General features: G+C 37.7%; 1 protein-coding gene across 9 annotated transcripts in view; it reads left to right on the top strand.

Moving 5' to 3' along the window:
* COL12A1 (collagen type XII alpha 1 chain) overlaps nt 1-15828 on the top strand; it is a 99338-nt gene that overhangs the window by 55695 nt on the left and 27815 nt on the right. For all 9 annotated transcript variants that reach the window (XM_056487020.1, XM_056487022.1, XM_056487027.1 and 6 more), the window contains 16 exons: nt 679-808; nt 1459-1601; nt 2519-2648; nt 3575-3717; nt 5079-5208; nt 5369-5488; nt 6111-6257; nt 7014-7130; nt 7567-7713; nt 7826-7900; nt 8405-8544; nt 9764-9887; nt 10083-10226; nt 12107-12271; nt 14994-15032; nt 15125-15263. In XM_056487020.1, coding sequence (XP_056342995.1) covers nt 679-808; nt 1459-1601; nt 2519-2648; nt 3575-3717; nt 5079-5208; nt 5369-5488; nt 6111-6257; nt 7014-7130; nt 7567-7713; nt 7826-7900; nt 8405-8544; nt 9764-9887; nt 10083-10226; nt 12107-12271; nt 14994-15032; nt 15125-15263 — 2033 coding nt within the window. The remainder of the gene's footprint in view (nt 1-678; nt 809-1458; nt 1602-2518; nt 2649-3574; nt 3718-5078; nt 5209-5368; nt 5489-6110; nt 6258-7013; nt 7131-7566; nt 7714-7825; nt 7901-8404; nt 8545-9763; nt 9888-10082; nt 10227-12106; nt 12272-14993; nt 15033-15124; nt 15264-15828) is intronic.

Genomic DNA, 15828 nt, shown 5'->3' with positions numbered 1-15828 from the left:
TTAATTACAAAGAGCTAAAAGAATCCTGCAAATAGGAAACCCTTGCTGCAGGCTGGGAAATCTTATTTCCTAGTTCTGTTTCTTTTTCTACATCAGTGCAACTTAATGTGTGCATGAAATGTGTTGTACATTAATGCCATTGTTTCAATAGCAACCAAAGTGCTACTGATGACAAATATTCTAAAATGCTGTGGAGTTTTATTTCCTAACATGAGCTACTCATTACTTTTTGTCATTAGAATGTTGTAGAGTTATGTATGGGCTTTTTTTCTTGACTTAGTCATGTTTTAATGCCTTTGAGCTGCTAAATAATAGTCATTAAAGAGGTCACTGCAGATTCTATCACTTTCATTACGCTTCATTTCACTACAGCAGGATCTGGACCCAAAAGTGGAGAGAGGTATAAGGGATTATATAGGAGAACATAGAGCTAATTTGTGTTAAGTCTGAGACAGAACCTTCTTGAAAGGCAGTTTCAGAAGATACCACAAACCATGATTTTTTAAACTTCACTTTTTGTAAAGTTGTTATCACATCTTCTGGAAATTAGATATGGTAGGGGAGTAAGTGAGAAATAAAAAAGCTTAAACTTTATATGTCTGTTTGTTTTTTGGTTTTGGTTTTTTTTTCCATGTTTTTTCAAGTTTCTTGACCCTTCCTTTCTTTTTAAATTTGTAGACCACAGTACCAGGAAATACAAACTATGTCATCCTGAGGACTCTTGAACCCAACACACCTTACACTGTAACTGTGGTTCCAGTTTTCCCAGAGGGGGATGGTGGACGTACCTCTGACACTGGACGCACTTGTAAGGAACATAGTCCTTTGCAAGAAAATGTTTGGATTTTTTTACCAATGGCCTCAGATCATTGGAAATCGATTTTATATTTAAAGTTTACCTGCTTGGTAATTTTTGCAGCTTTGTAACTTATTCTGTTTCCTTTGCTTATTTGTGTGGAGGCTTTCTGTCCGCTTAACTCGGGCAAGCTCAGCTCCAAAGTTGTACAGCACACTTGGTATTTACTGCACAAAATAGTCAAATTTTAATTGTAGTACTAGTAGAAATACAAACAGACAGTGAATATTAGTGTTAATCCATGCTAATATCCATACTGTACTTAAAATTTTCCGGGAAGTTTGAGCTATGAATGTCAACTTGACATGAAATGTGTACTTTGTGGTTATATTTCATACATATCTGATTAACAATAGGATAAAAAAGTGTTACGATCATAGTTTCAATTTGCAGTACAAACACATACTTTGCTGCCTGGTATGGAAGCTTGGAAAGACTGAACCTGGAGATTCTTAGCTTTGTAAATTTTGGACTAACATAAGTAATGTGTTTATCTTGGACTAAGGTGGTTTTCAACTTTTGAGCACTGTTGTAAATTCATGCAGAAATAGAAATTACACTAGCAACTTTGTAAAACTTAATTTAAATTATCCTTGATCTAGTGGAGAGAGGAACACCAAGAAACATTCACATTTACAACCCCACACCAAACAGCATGAACGTCCGTTGGGAACCTGCTCCAGGTCCAGTACAGCAATATAGAATTAATTATGCTCCACTGTCTGGCCCAAGGCCATCAGAATCTGTAAGTAATTTCACTTTTATACTATTAGTCAAATATATGTAGAGAATATTGTTTCCTTCAATGAGTGTAAAAAATTATAGTAAACTCAGGCCAACTGTCTGCCCAGGAGAGTCTCTGCTGAAAGCACAGTGTTTATAGGAATCTAGTCCATTGTTAATAAAGGCTTAATTTGGTAAAATGAAAGAAACAAGAAACAAGACTCTCCCATTTAAAACTCTATTGTGTATCCTTTATCCTACTGCAGGTAAAGATGTGTTAAATTAATTTTTTTTTAAGAGAGACAGAGACAACAAATATTTATTAGGAATTGCGTAATTATGGAACTAGATGCCAGGTTTATGTGATTTTACCACCTAACCATCTGCTTCCCCCACATCATTACAGTTTGGTGGGGGTTGGTAAGCAGCAAAGTCTGGATATGGGTGAAAAACTACCCTCCAGATGTGAAGAACTCTTGGATTCCTATAGAAATAAGTGCAGTTTTAAAGCTTTGACCATAAATGTACTTACAATGCAAAATGTACACCAATGTTGTACACGTAGATGTACATGTTTTTATGTTAAGAATTGTAAGGAGTTTTATGTCTTTTATATGTAGTAAACTGTAAAAGAATTTCTTTTTTAGTTTCTATTTATGATTGTTTCTCCTATTTTCTCTGAACTATTTTATTGTAAAATATAAAAAATATCAATTGTATTTGCAGAATGAGAGCTCCTTGTACTGTTTGTTCTTTTTTTCACCCAAATTGAATTTTTATGAATATTGCATGTTTATTTTAAACTTGTGTTATTTTTCTTGGATAGTGTGCAGCATGGTCATGTTTCCAATTTTTCTGTATTTCATTCAAATTGTTTTCTGAAAAGAGAGGTATAAGCTGAAAATTTATTTATATAGGTTGTTTTTGTTTCTATTTTAGATTGTGGTGCCAGGCAACACTCGTGATGTGATTCTGGAGCGCTTGACTCCTGACACTGCTTACTCAATTAATGTTATAGCTCTGTATGCAGATGGAGAGGGGAATCCAAGCCAAGCACAGGGAAGAACATGTAAGAGACAGTCAGTACTTGTGTTGTGAAATATATGTCAAAATTGGTGTGTGAAGAACTTATAAAATTGGTTACAATTACAAATAATGTAAGATATTTAGTGCAACTCTGAATTAATGTATCTGAATTACGCCTACAGCAATTATAAGACTCTGTGGCAGGGAACTTTTGCTATGGTGCCTGTCAGTTGTGGTACTTGAATAATTAGCAATGTAATTTTCAATTGGGAAATAAGCTTAATTTGAAAGTGCAAGAGTTTAAAGGCTGTTCTCAAAATCCAATTACAGATGAATAACAATTTGTCTTTTGTAGAAAAAAATAGACTATTAAGATGGTTAGAATTAGTTGTCAACAGAAGGAAAAGGGCTTCATGTTCAGTGTCTGACATGGCAGTTGTATGTGTTGGCCTCCCCAGCTGTTTGTTTTTTTCATGCAGACACCTAAACACCAGAATCTCCTTGTTACAACTTATCTCATAGGATCTTGGTTGGCATATGCTTAGATTCTTTAAAATTCATACTAGAAATAATATGTACAGAACCTGTCAGCAACAATAATTTTTCTTCTTCTATATTTTCCCTGTAAAATCCCCATATTCATCTAAAACTGGAAGATGTGACAGGCTATAGTTGCACTTATCTGCAGGAGTTTGTGAAGCAGAATGTGTGTTGATGCTCACTTTGCACATCTGGATGTTCTCTCCCTTCCATACTGCTCAAGTTCCTCCAGTTGGGCCCTCTTTCTCTTTAAGACCTTCAGGCACTGCTGCATGGTCATTGATTTAATCTCCTCATGTATATTTATTTATTCAAGGGTTTCAGGAAGGGCCTTTGACTTTGGCTTCAGGGCAACACTTGAATTGATGGGGGTGACACTGATCTAGAGGCATCATGCCCCATACAACCTTCTGTATTTTCACTCTTCAGTGCCTCGCAGCGGTCCAAGGAACGTGAGAGTATATGATGAGACTACAAACAGCCTTTCTGTACAATGGGACCATGCTGATGGGCCAGTCCAGCAGTACAGAATCATTTATTCACCCACTGTGGGAGACCCTATTGATGAATATGTAAGTTCTGTAATTCCTTAGTATCACTGAGGTGTTCTCAGTCAATTCTTTAGGCTACAGAAAAAAGAAGATGCATGTTCCACACGTAGTACACTGTGCAGGCTCTGTGAGTTTTATGGTCATTGCTGTCAATGTTAGGAAGCCATGGTTTGTGTAAAACAGGGGGTTTTCCCATGAAGCTACAGAAAATATATGGTTTCATGAACAAATATGTGTGTGAAATAATTAGATATGTGAGTCACACATTAATCAGAAGACTCTGAACAGAATCTGCTTCCTGGCATTAAAAAGTGTTGCACTGAATAGCTATCTATTACTTCATACTGTATTCATTACAAAGTAAGTGTGCTAGGATACAGAATAAACAAAAGTCTGCATTTTATAAATTGAAGAGTGTTGACAGAGCCTAGTAAGACAACAATGGTTACTTTGATTCAGGATCTGACTTACTGTTCTGAGTTTCAATATGAATTGTAAGTGTGTTTCATTTCCTGCACCTTAATGATAGCATAAATTATTCTGAAGCTTATAAAATTCAAAGAGTATTTATAGCAAAGCTAAGCTCAGATCCTATAAAGGACAATGGCAGAGTTCCTGCCAACTGCCACCAGCCAAAATGACAAATTATTATTGTTTATATATTACTGTATAGCACATGCTGAAAAATGCCTACTGGACTCATTAATCAGGATGCACATATTTTCAACACACATATCTTTGTAGAAAAGATTGGACAATCCATAAAAACAGCAAGTCTCAAACAGCTGAAAATTTTAATCAACTGTACATTGCAAGTGCTGACTGGCATGTGCTTTTGAGAAAGATACCTCAAGTTACTCCCCTTAGTTTCAGTGCTTTTTGTCTTCCTTATGGAGTAGGATCACTTTTGGGATTATAGCTACATTTTCATTAGAAGGGAGCAATAGTGGATGGCTGCATAAGGAAGTTGAGATTGAGGGATGCATAAATAGGGACGTTTTTATATATCAATATATTTAGAGCTTCCGTCTCAGAATAACTTGTTTCTGCCAAGAAAACAAACACATTATTATGACTTTTATACTTCTATGAGGGAAGAGTACTGAAATCATGGTGAAGAACTGCAGCATCTCAGTCTGATTTGAGGGTTAGGACTGAAGAGTCAATTTGATTTGATGTTTTTGTGATGGCCACAGTGTTTTATAATTCAAAATAACAAATACTGATAATTTTATAGGCTACAACCCTGAATGACTTTTTCTATGGTGGACATGAAACACAATGTGCCAAATGTTATTGCAAATTTTTGTTTCTAGCCCCTGTCACTACTGATGAGTTGAAAGACTGTGAGTGTGTTTACCTCTGTTTCTTTTGTGTTCCAGACAACAGTTCCTGGTATAAGGAATAATGTGATACTACAACCACTACAATCAGATACGCCATATAAAATCACTGTTGTTGCTGTGTACGAAGATGGAGATGGTGGACAACTGACTGGAAATGGCAGAACTGGTAATTATAGTTTTCATATTGTTTATTCTTTTTAAAATGTAAGACATATTCCTTAAGCACTTCAACATTGTTAAGGTTTCATTTCTAAATTCTGCATTTCTAAGGATTGAAAAAGAATTACTAGCCTAATTAGAATGTGTTTTTTTTTCTTTTTTTTTAGTTGGCCTGCTTCCTCCTCAAAATATGTATATCACTGATGAATGGTATACACGTTTCAGAGTTTCCTGGGATCCTTCACCATCCCCCGTTCTTGGCTATAAAATTGTGTACAAACCTGTGGGTAAGAAAACTTGTTTATTCTGAGTATGCCACTTTCAGAACAGCAAGTGGCTAATGACAGACCAGAGTAAAAATCATATGTATAATTTTGTGTTAAAGGAGCTATTTATTTCCTTAGTTAACCAATTTTCATGCAAACTTTATTCTTATGATCAGTATTCTATAATAAACACAAGCTATCAATCACAGTTTCATACATTCAGTTACTGGGATTGAATAGTATATATATATATATATTTAAAACTTTATACAGTGACTGATTTGTTTTTAACCTCTTTAATGCCTCTTGTCCTTCTAAGGCTGTGAACTGTTGTATATGAGATGATATTGGACAGGTATTTGGATACTAATGGCCTGCAGAACTTTTGTTTTATGTGGCCTTCAAACAATATACATATGTTTCTAGAAGCTGAAAACAAACATTGCACAATAGTTTGTAAAAAAACCCCTATGTGTATGTACTGTTTGCAGAATTGTAATATGCTAAAATTTAAGAAATCAATATGCTTTGTTTTAGAAAAAATGAGGTACACATTTACTGATATGTAAGAGAATGAATAGCTTTGTAGCTCATGTAATCATGATTCTTTCTTTCTCTGTTCTTAATGCTTCCTTGATTCAAGGTTCAAATGAACCCAGGGAGTTTTTTGTGGGAGAAGTGACTTCCTACACTTTGCATAATCTGTCTCCCAGTACTACTTATGATGTGAATGTTTATGCCCAGTATGATTCTGGAATGAGCATACCTTTGACAGATCAAGGCACTACATGTAAGTCAGAATAATTTTGTTGTAGGCATGCTAGATGCATATGCTGGTCTGAGATAACATTGATTAAGAGAAGATTTTGATGGCTGGTTGCTAGGAAGCCTGAGCATCCTCTCATAGAGAATACTCATCATCTGTCCATGATATAGATCTTAAAAACACTAATCTTGGAAAGAGTAATGAAGATATATTTTAAAGTAATAACTTGATGAAATTTTCTAGTTTCTTTCCTAAAATTTTGTTAAGCTATACTTTACCTGTCTCCAGGGTGCTACAGAATCAAACCATGTTACTAGGTCTAGGCTTTTTGATACTCTGCTTTTACCTCATAGTAATGTCCAGTGATTTTAAAGATGGACTCAGCTAAGAAACTTCTAAAAATTTCTTCAGTTATGATGAATCAAGCATCCTGACTCAGTACATTCTTTTCATACTGTTATATGTATGCGTCAGATTTTTATTTTTGGAGGCTTCTTATTTTGTAAAGAAATCAACCTCATGTGAAAACTCATAAAATGGGCTGTTACCCAATAAGGGATCTGGGGCCTTTGTAAGTAGCTAGGTGGGGATCTGTAGGGTGTAAAATAGAAGAGATTTGACTGAGAACTGCTCTTTCTTTTTGCAAGTATTTTTAAAAATCAAGTTCCAAACCAGCACTGCTAATATAATTTTTTTATAATTATAAAAAAAATTTCATTTTTATGTGGTTTACCTATTACATACTATTTTCCAAAGAACAATTTCTCTCTCTCTTCACAGTATATTTGAATGTCACTGACCTAACAAGTTACAAAGTGGGTTGGGATACTCTCTGTATCCGGTGGTCTCCTCATCGGTCAGCAACTTCCTACAGACTGAAGCTAAACCCAGCTGATGGTAAGTATGTTCTATTTTTTGCATTTTCTGGAAACATAATTGTCTAATGTCAGTGACAGCACCACTTATTTGGATTGGTGGCAAGCACTGACCATAATGACACATCTGGTTGAGCTGTAAAGTTCTGAGCATTACCTGTTTTCCTTGAGCGGTGAAAAAGAAAGAGGAAGTACTGATGATTCTCTAGTGGACCTACATCTACCAGTTGCCTGGTGTCACATGGATGCTGCAATGTACTTTCCACTGTGCTCCAGGGTTCATAACCACCACACAATTTGGTTTAGAAAGGCTGTTATGGTGCCTTTCTAAAGAATAAGAGTCTTATTAGCTCCAACCTCTTCTCAAGAAGTTTCTTCATTTTTGCACTTATGTCTACATACATTAGAAGGGAAGTAATAGGTTCTAACTTTTTTTCTGTTGGGCTTTTTTTTGGCAGGTTCCAGAGGACAGGAAATCACAATCCGTGGGTCAGAAACGAGCCACTGTTTTACTGGCCTCTCCCCAGACACAGAATACAATGCTACTGTCTTTGTTCAGACCCCTAACCTTGAAGGACCTCCAGTCTCTATGAGGGAGCATACAGGTAGGTAACAGACACTGTGAACTTTAGGTTTTAGCTATAGAATTAACTGCAGAATATATATATATGCTATATAGAATTATAACTGTAGAATAAAATTATTATTTCTTTTCAGTCCTCAAACCTACTGAGGCACCAACTCCACCACCTACACCTCCTCCACCTCCCACAATCCCTCCAGCTCGGGATGGTATGTTTATCTCTAGAATTATTCAATATTTTTGTGTAGTTGCTGTACTACTTCATAGTTTACCTCCATTTTTTATATCTTTAAGTGGATTTAAAACTAGCACAGCATTTTAGAGAAATGAAGATTGAGACCTTTCCTAATGCCATCTCTTTGTTTAGAGCTTTACTAGACTTCAATATTTCCTGGTTTGGAACAGCAAGATGCAAACCTTAGGGGGAAAAAAATTATTGATAGTCTATGAGATTATCTTCTCTCAGCAGACACTTCATATTCTATGGTAGCTGATCAGAAAAAAAAAAAGTAATTTACAACATTTACATTTTATTATTGAAGTCTTTCGCATTTCTTGAAGTATAGAGCATTAGTCGTCTGCCAGGTTGAATGTGTGGTAGTAGACATTTACTGAATATTTTTTCATTCTTGAATTTTCAAATTTTGAAGCAATATTTATTTCATGGTGATATGGTTGATGTATTTTAAGAGTTCCTTTTCTTGGTTTTTCAGTATGCAGAGGTGCCAAAGCAGACATAGTATTCTTGACTGATGCTTCCTGGAGTATTGGTGATGATAATTTCAACAAAGTAGTGAAATTTGTTTTTAGTACAGTAGGAGCCTTTGATTTAATCAATCCTGCTGGGATCCAGGTAGGTTTGTTATTCCCATTGGGTACATTTTGGAGGGAAATTGAAGATGAACTGAATTGTTACTTTCTTTCAGAATGCTGTCATTTTTTATATTATATTGTTGTAAAACACATGTATATGGGTGTGCATGCCTATTATTTATTTAATAGGTTTGCCATTTTATAAATACAAGGGAAATACAGTCTATTTTGAGATGTTAAAATCCTGAAATACAAAAGTTACAGTTTGTGGGAATCCTACAGGTAGAGAAACCAGAGTGATGTATGGTCAATTTTATATTTTCGTTTATTTGTATATAGTGTCAACAACTGGCACACTGCTTAGTTCTTAAATCCTGGGTTTTCTCTCCATCATATCAGAAATCTGTTTTAGGGACATTCTGACTTTTGACTGAGGGCTACATTTTAAATTTTTAGTATAAAAGATAAGTCTTGTTTATGCAGGGTCCAGCTGGCTTGCCATTGCTGAGCTCCCTAGAATCCCACTGCACTAAATAGCAGAATGCCTTTGAAAACAGCACTTACAGAATCCTTTTCATGCTGTGATAACATGGGTCTGTTCCACAGGGGGCATAGTAAAATATGAAAAGGTCCTCCTGATGAATTAGTGCATTTTGAGAGAGTAAACAGTAAGAGCTAATGAGGGATAGACTTTCAGGAGTTCTGGGCTGCTCATAGTTGTGTCAAAGTAACTTCCTGTCAGGCTTCTTACCATAAGCATTGCACCATTATCAGTTTTCTTCTACTTGTAGGAAGCTGGATGAAATCAATGTCTAGGTTCCCATAACCACTTCTCTTTCACTAGATGAAATGAATGACATGAAGTCTGAGAGGGTTTCTTATATGGTATTCTGGAGTGTTGCAGAGAGATGCAGGTGCAATGCCTTTGCTTAGAAGGCTAACAATATATTTACATTGTTAAAGGTCTGCATTTTATCTTCTAGGAGTATTTTTAGTCATTTGATTCCCTATCTTTAACTGTCGAGATTTTTAAAGGAAAAGATACTCCTTAAAGTCACTCTGTGTCAGACACTATCATTCTTAGCTCTAATCTATATGGGGTAGTTTTCCTTTTCATTTGTTCTTTCTTTAATATATTTTTCTTGCTAATATACATGAAATCAGAGAAGACAGTATGGGTGACAGGTGACATTTCAATGGAGAGAGTTGGCCTGAATGTGGAGGTATGAGATTGAATGCTGTGTTACATTCCATTTCAGGTTTCGTTTGTGCAGTACAGTGATGAGGCAAAATCTGAATTTAAACTGAACACATTTGATGACAAAGCCCAGGCTCTGGGAGCTCTTCAAAATATTCAGTACAGAGGAGGAAACACTAGGACAGGTAATTTTGGGCTGTAATTAATTCATTTTAAGATAAAATATTTTCAGAAACTACATAATTATCCTAATATTGCATGGCTGAAGAAGCTGGTTTTTCAGTTGTGTTTTAGCTGTGTGGCTGTTGCCATTCTGAAGTAAAAGATTTCTTCTCTTGTGGATAATAAGGATGATTCCTTGTTTATTGTACACTTTGCAGGCAAAGCCCTAACATTCATCAAAGAGAAGGTTTTGACTTGGGAGAGTGGCATGAGGCGAGGTGTTCCCAAGGTACTTGTTGTTGTCACAGATGGTCGGTCTCAGGATGAGGTGAGGAAAGCAGCGACAGTCATCCAGCACTCTGGTAAGCCATTCACAGCACCTGCCTGTTTCTTTTCTGTATTGCTTCAGTTATCTGGGAATCACTTACTCATCCTTTATGGACTTGGAAATGCATTCTGAGAATTAGGAAAACCTCAAAACTATTCAAAGGATTTGTGCTTTCTGGACCTAGACTTACAATTTCTTTCTTAAGCCTTTTCTCCGGGGAGGGATGTGGCTTCCCAAAGATTCCTCATGCATGTCATTTCAAAGATGTGGCATTTGGTTACTTCTTCCTCTTTTCGGTGTGTGGACCCCAGTAATCATTGAGAAGTATGCTCTGTGGTAGTGCTTATGTTTTAATAGGCCTGGTTTGCTGAGGTTTATGTTTTATCTGGTATAAACTAGTGGATCTCCAGTTGAAGTAACAGTTTTTGAAGGAGATGGGTCTGAAAGGACTCCTCTGTTGCCTTTTGAGCTAAGAAGCACTGCACTTCCTCATCAGATTTAATGATTGTGGCTTATGTGAGTGTAGTAACCTGTTCCTGTCCCAGCACTTGACATTTTGCCTTTCAGTGCATGAACCACTTAGTTCTGATCTCTAAGCAGGGAGATGTTGTACATCCTTATGGGAGTCACATGCATGTAAAGCACAAGTGATCATCTCTGTCTCTTTAATCTGGAAGAATTAGCTCTGTCTACATGGTTTCTCAGTCTCCCTGGACAATATGCTTCAGTGCTTAACTACCCTACTGGCACTCACCTCTGTCTTGCATTGCACCCAAGTCTTAATGCTAGTGAGATTGCTGTCTTTATTTACCCAGTTAACCAGGAAAGAAGTTGATCACTGTCCACTGTAATGGGCCTTCATATTTAAAACCCGTTGTCATCTTCTCTTTCTGTCTCCTCTTTTCTAGACCAAACAAATTTAGTTCCTTCAATCTCACATTGATCATGTTTTCAAAACCCCTTATAATTTTTAGTTTCCTCTCTATTTGCCTTGTTTTCTATACATATCAAAGGATGCTTGAAGTTGGGCAGAGTATTTCAGCCAAAGTTTCACCAGGGGAATAATTACCTTATTAAAAAAACCAAAAAGCCAAAACCAAAAAACAACAAAGAACAACAACAACAACAACAACAAAAACCCAAAAAAACCCCCAAACCCCAAAACTTTTATCATTTGGAATAAGTGTGAATTCTGGTTTCAGCCTCCAACTGGCTTTTCCAATGTCTGTGCAGTTTCTCTTCAATTAAATTTGCACCTGGTGATATGATTGTCTTCTATGGTCTGGTTCTTATTTAACTTAAAACATCTGACAACTAAATGTCTAGTCTAAAGTCATTGTGTAGGGTCCCTTTATGACTGGTGAAGAGAGCAACAGATAGACATCTACAGACAATGACTTTTCCCATCCTGAATCAGCATGTTAGGGAGCTAAGTTGAATTGCTTTCTGAATCTGCCCATGTCTATCTGGTGATTATAGAGAAAAACTAGACAACATAAGCCAGAAAGTAGAAGTTAGTGAAGTGAATACCACTGTAAGAAAGAGAAACCGAGAGACATGAAATACAAGAAATGGAAACAGATAGATAACTGGATAACTAATGGTCCACACAGTTTTTGGCCACAGGACAGATTTAAGATATTGTAGAGCTGAGAGGATTGTACATTTTGGTTTAAAGAGTGAGGGGACTATGCTGCCAAGGCTGCATGAGATTCGATAATGCCCAAAAAAACAATGAAAGAGGAGAAAGTTGTGGAAGAAAGATGTGAAAACCTTCTGAGCTTTGACAGAGTGAAAAGAGATCCAGAATGTGGGCTCATAGGTAGCTCCTCACAAGTCAATGGTATGTGCAATATTGACATGAAAAAATGTCAATGTTTACTGCATTTCAATTAACAAGTGTTATTTTTACAGGCTTCAGTGTCTTCGTGGTTGGTGTGGCTGATGTAGATTACAATGAACTGGCCAAGATTGCCAGCAAGCCCAGTGAGCGCCATGTATTTATTGTTGATGACTTTGATGCCTTTGAAAAGATTCAAGATAACCTCGTCACCTTTGTGTGTGAGACAGCTACCTCAAGTGAGTAGAAGACATTGGTTTCCCTTTTCTCTAACTAATATTTTTGCTTATATACTGCTACAAGTAGGTGGTGGGCTGACCTTGGCTGGGTGCCCACCAAAGCTGCCCTTCTCAGCTGAACAAGGAAGAGAAAATACAATGAAATGCCCATGGATTGAGATAAGGGCAGGAAAAAATCACTGAATAGTTACTGTCATGGGCAAGGCAGACTCAATGTGGGGAAAAAAATAATTTATTGTGAATCAGGGTAAGATAAGGAGAAATAAAGCCAGGTATTAAATCCTTCTCCCTGCCTCTGCTTTCTTCCTGGTGGTAGCTTTACTCCCAATTTTCTCTATCTCCTCACCCTGGGCACCACAGGAGTACAGAGAATGAAGGCTGTGGTCAGTTCATCATATGTTTTCTCTGCTGCTTCTTCCTTCCCAGGAGGAGTAGTCTTCATACTCTTCCTCTGCTCCAGTGAGGGTCCTTACAATTGGAGACAGTCTCCATCAACTTCTCAATATGGGTCCTTCCCATGGGCTGTAGTTCTTCATGAACTGCTCTAGTGTGGGTCACAGAATCACAGAATGACAGAATCACCTTGTTAGGGTTGGAAGGGACCCCTGGAGATCATCCACTCCAATGCCTCTGGTCACCTAGAGCAGGTTACACAGGAATGCATCCAGGTGGGTAGTGAATATCTCCAGAGAGGGCGACTCCACAACCTCCCTGGCAGCCTGTTCCAGTGCTCTACCACCTTCAACATAAGAAAGTTCTTCCTCATATTGAGGTGAAGATTTTTGTGTTTTAGTTTTTGGCCTTTGCTCCTTTTTCTGTTGCTGGGCAGTCCTGAAAAGATTCTGTCACTGTCCTCTTGACACCAACCTTTGAGATATTTATGTGTCAAGGTATTTATATCTCCATTAATGAGATCCCCTCTCAGTGTTCTGTAGACTAAACAGGCTCACCTGCCTCAGTCGTCGTCCTCATGCTGCATTGCTGGAACATTTCCAGTAGCTTCTAGTCTTTCTTGTACTGTGGAGCCCAGAACTGGACACAGCACTCCAGGTGTTGCCTCACTAGGGCTGAGCAGAGAGGCAGGATCACTTCCTTGACCTGCTGGCCACTGTTCCTGATGCACCCCAGGATACTATTAGCCTCTCTATCTGCAAGGGCACTGCTAGCTCATGGTCAGCCTGTTATCCACATCCCACATCCTTTTCAGCAGAACTGCTGTCTAGTAGGTCAGTCTCCAACCTGAATTTGGGGTAATTCCTCTCCATGTGCAGGACCCTACACTTTACTTTGCTGAACCTCATTAGGGCCCTTCCACATGGTCCTTCAAGCACAGCCTGCTCCATTGTGGGTCTGTCACGAGGTCAACAAGTCCTGCCAGCAAACCTGTTCCAACATGGGCTTCTCTCCTTGGTGCCACGGGTCCTGCCAGGAACCTGCTCCATTATGGGCTTCCCACAGTGTCAACAGTCCTTCAGCCATTCTCGGCTCTGCAATAGGGGCCTCCTGGGACTGCAGGCAGTCCTGCTTCTCTGTGGACTTCCATGGTCTGCAGAGTGACAGCCTGCCTCACCATAGTCTTCACCACAGGGAAAACCAGGAATGCACAGGAATCTCTGCTCTGGTGCCTGGCAGAGTTGTTTCTCTCACATATTTTCATTCCTCTCTCCAGCTGCAGGCTGTTGTGCTATTTCAACACACACAACCCCCAACCCCAGCCATCACCCCTTGTTAAATGTGTTGTCCCCAGTCTCTACCACCCCTGCTGATGGGCTCAGCCTTGGCCATTGGCAGGTCCATCTTGGAACCAGACAGAACTGACTCTGTTGGGCACAGCTTCTGGCAGCTTCCACACAGAAATCACCCTTGTAGCTCCCCTATTACCAAAGCCTAGCCACACAAACCAAAGACAATTTGCCATCTTATTTAAGGTACATCAGAAGATATGTTCATATTAAAAAGTTAAATTTCAGAATAACTGAATATAGTTCAAGGGAGCAAATTACTTTTTAAAATTATGAAGTGAATATTGTGTTTTATGTAATCTAATCTTGCATTTCAAAAGTGCTAGTAGAAGAAGAAAAGAGTAACAGTCACTGACAACATTAAGAAGTAGAATGATGCCTAATGTAAACTGCAGGCACAACAGGTCTCTTATTTACCACTGGAATAGGTAAATGGTGCTAAAGATGCATACCTATACTGTGTGATGCTGTTTTAAAATTATCTAAGTAAAGCTCAGTTGTTTACTCAAGTGAGATCCTTCTATGGCAAAAATAAGAAATTCCCAGGCCTGTCATGTGCAACTGCATGTTCCCTAACTGCCTCATCTTCTGGCTCCTGAGGAGTCACATAAATTTGCAGTTATTTCTTGAGAATCTGACAACTATTATGCAGCTTGACTCATGCCTTAAGTATTCATGGAAAGACTGTGTCATTGTCCTTCTTTCTTCTTTTAAATTATCCTCTTAAAATATTTGGGGTTCATTTGTCATTCGATACAATTTGTCCGAGTATAAATACCCTGCTAAAAGTGATGAGTAAAGATTTTGATATTACATCTACCACAACTCATGAAACATCATGACAAATGTAACAAAAACTGTCTCATAATTAATAATAGCACAGACTTCTTCGTAATAAAATTTTCTGAAGTATACATATGCTCATATTCTGTTCATTCAAATTAGTAGTTTTGAATTATATATTGTTTCATGTCTTTCAGCTTGTCCTCTTATTTATTTGGAGGGATATACTTCACCTGGTAAGTAACTGTCCAATATTTCAGCATAGGTTCATTTGTCTTTTACAACTCTTCAGTGTTTCTTATTTTTAATTTTTTTTCTGGACTTAAAGGTTTCAAGATGCTGGAATCATACAATCTAACAGAGAAGCATTTTGCTTCTGTGCAAGGAGTTTCACTGGAATCAGGCTCTTTCCCAAGCTATGTAGCATATAGACTCCACAAAAACGCCTTTGTCAGCCAGCCAATACGGTAAGTAGGCATAAACACTTATATTTAGGGTGACCAGGTGATGAAGGATTAACAGTTTATAGATAGCATTTGTGTATTATGGAAGATGCATTAATTTAATGTTCTTTTTACTAAGCTTCTAGAAATACACTCTGAAGAGCATCTATCATTGTTATCATTAAATGCTATCCTATTTCTTCCACTGCAATCATAGTTTACTATTAATCTAGTTGCTTACTTTTCTTTGAGATTATGCTTCTTAACCATTCAAGTTGCATATAATTCACAGTTTATACCTAAGCAGTTGAGCAACAACCTCCTTAGTGCAATGAATTCCACATTGCTGGACAGAAATTGTTTCAGTATGGAGGGATTAGCATCACTTTTTCCAGAAGCATCGTTCTTACTGCAGTAGGCAGCACATTGATGCCATTAACTTAGGGTTACTTGACTTGCCTTATTTGGCAAATGAAGCAGGGTTTTCAAGGGCCTGTGATCGTAGAGCTTGGTTATAGATGGGTAATACGATGGCCATTCTTGCCAACATTTTTCCCAAAGGAAAAAATGACTTTGTTAGCAGTTAGTC

The sequence above is a fragment of the Oenanthe melanoleuca genome, chromosome 3 (genome assembly GCF_029582105.1).
Source record: "Oenanthe melanoleuca isolate GR-GAL-2019-014 chromosome 3, OMel1.0, whole genome shotgun sequence".
In the NCBI taxonomy this organism is placed as follows: Eukaryota; Metazoa; Chordata; class Aves; order Passeriformes; family Muscicapidae; genus Oenanthe; species Oenanthe melanoleuca.
Note: the sequence above shows the minus strand (reverse complement) of the source record. Positions and strands in the feature narration are given on the sequence as shown.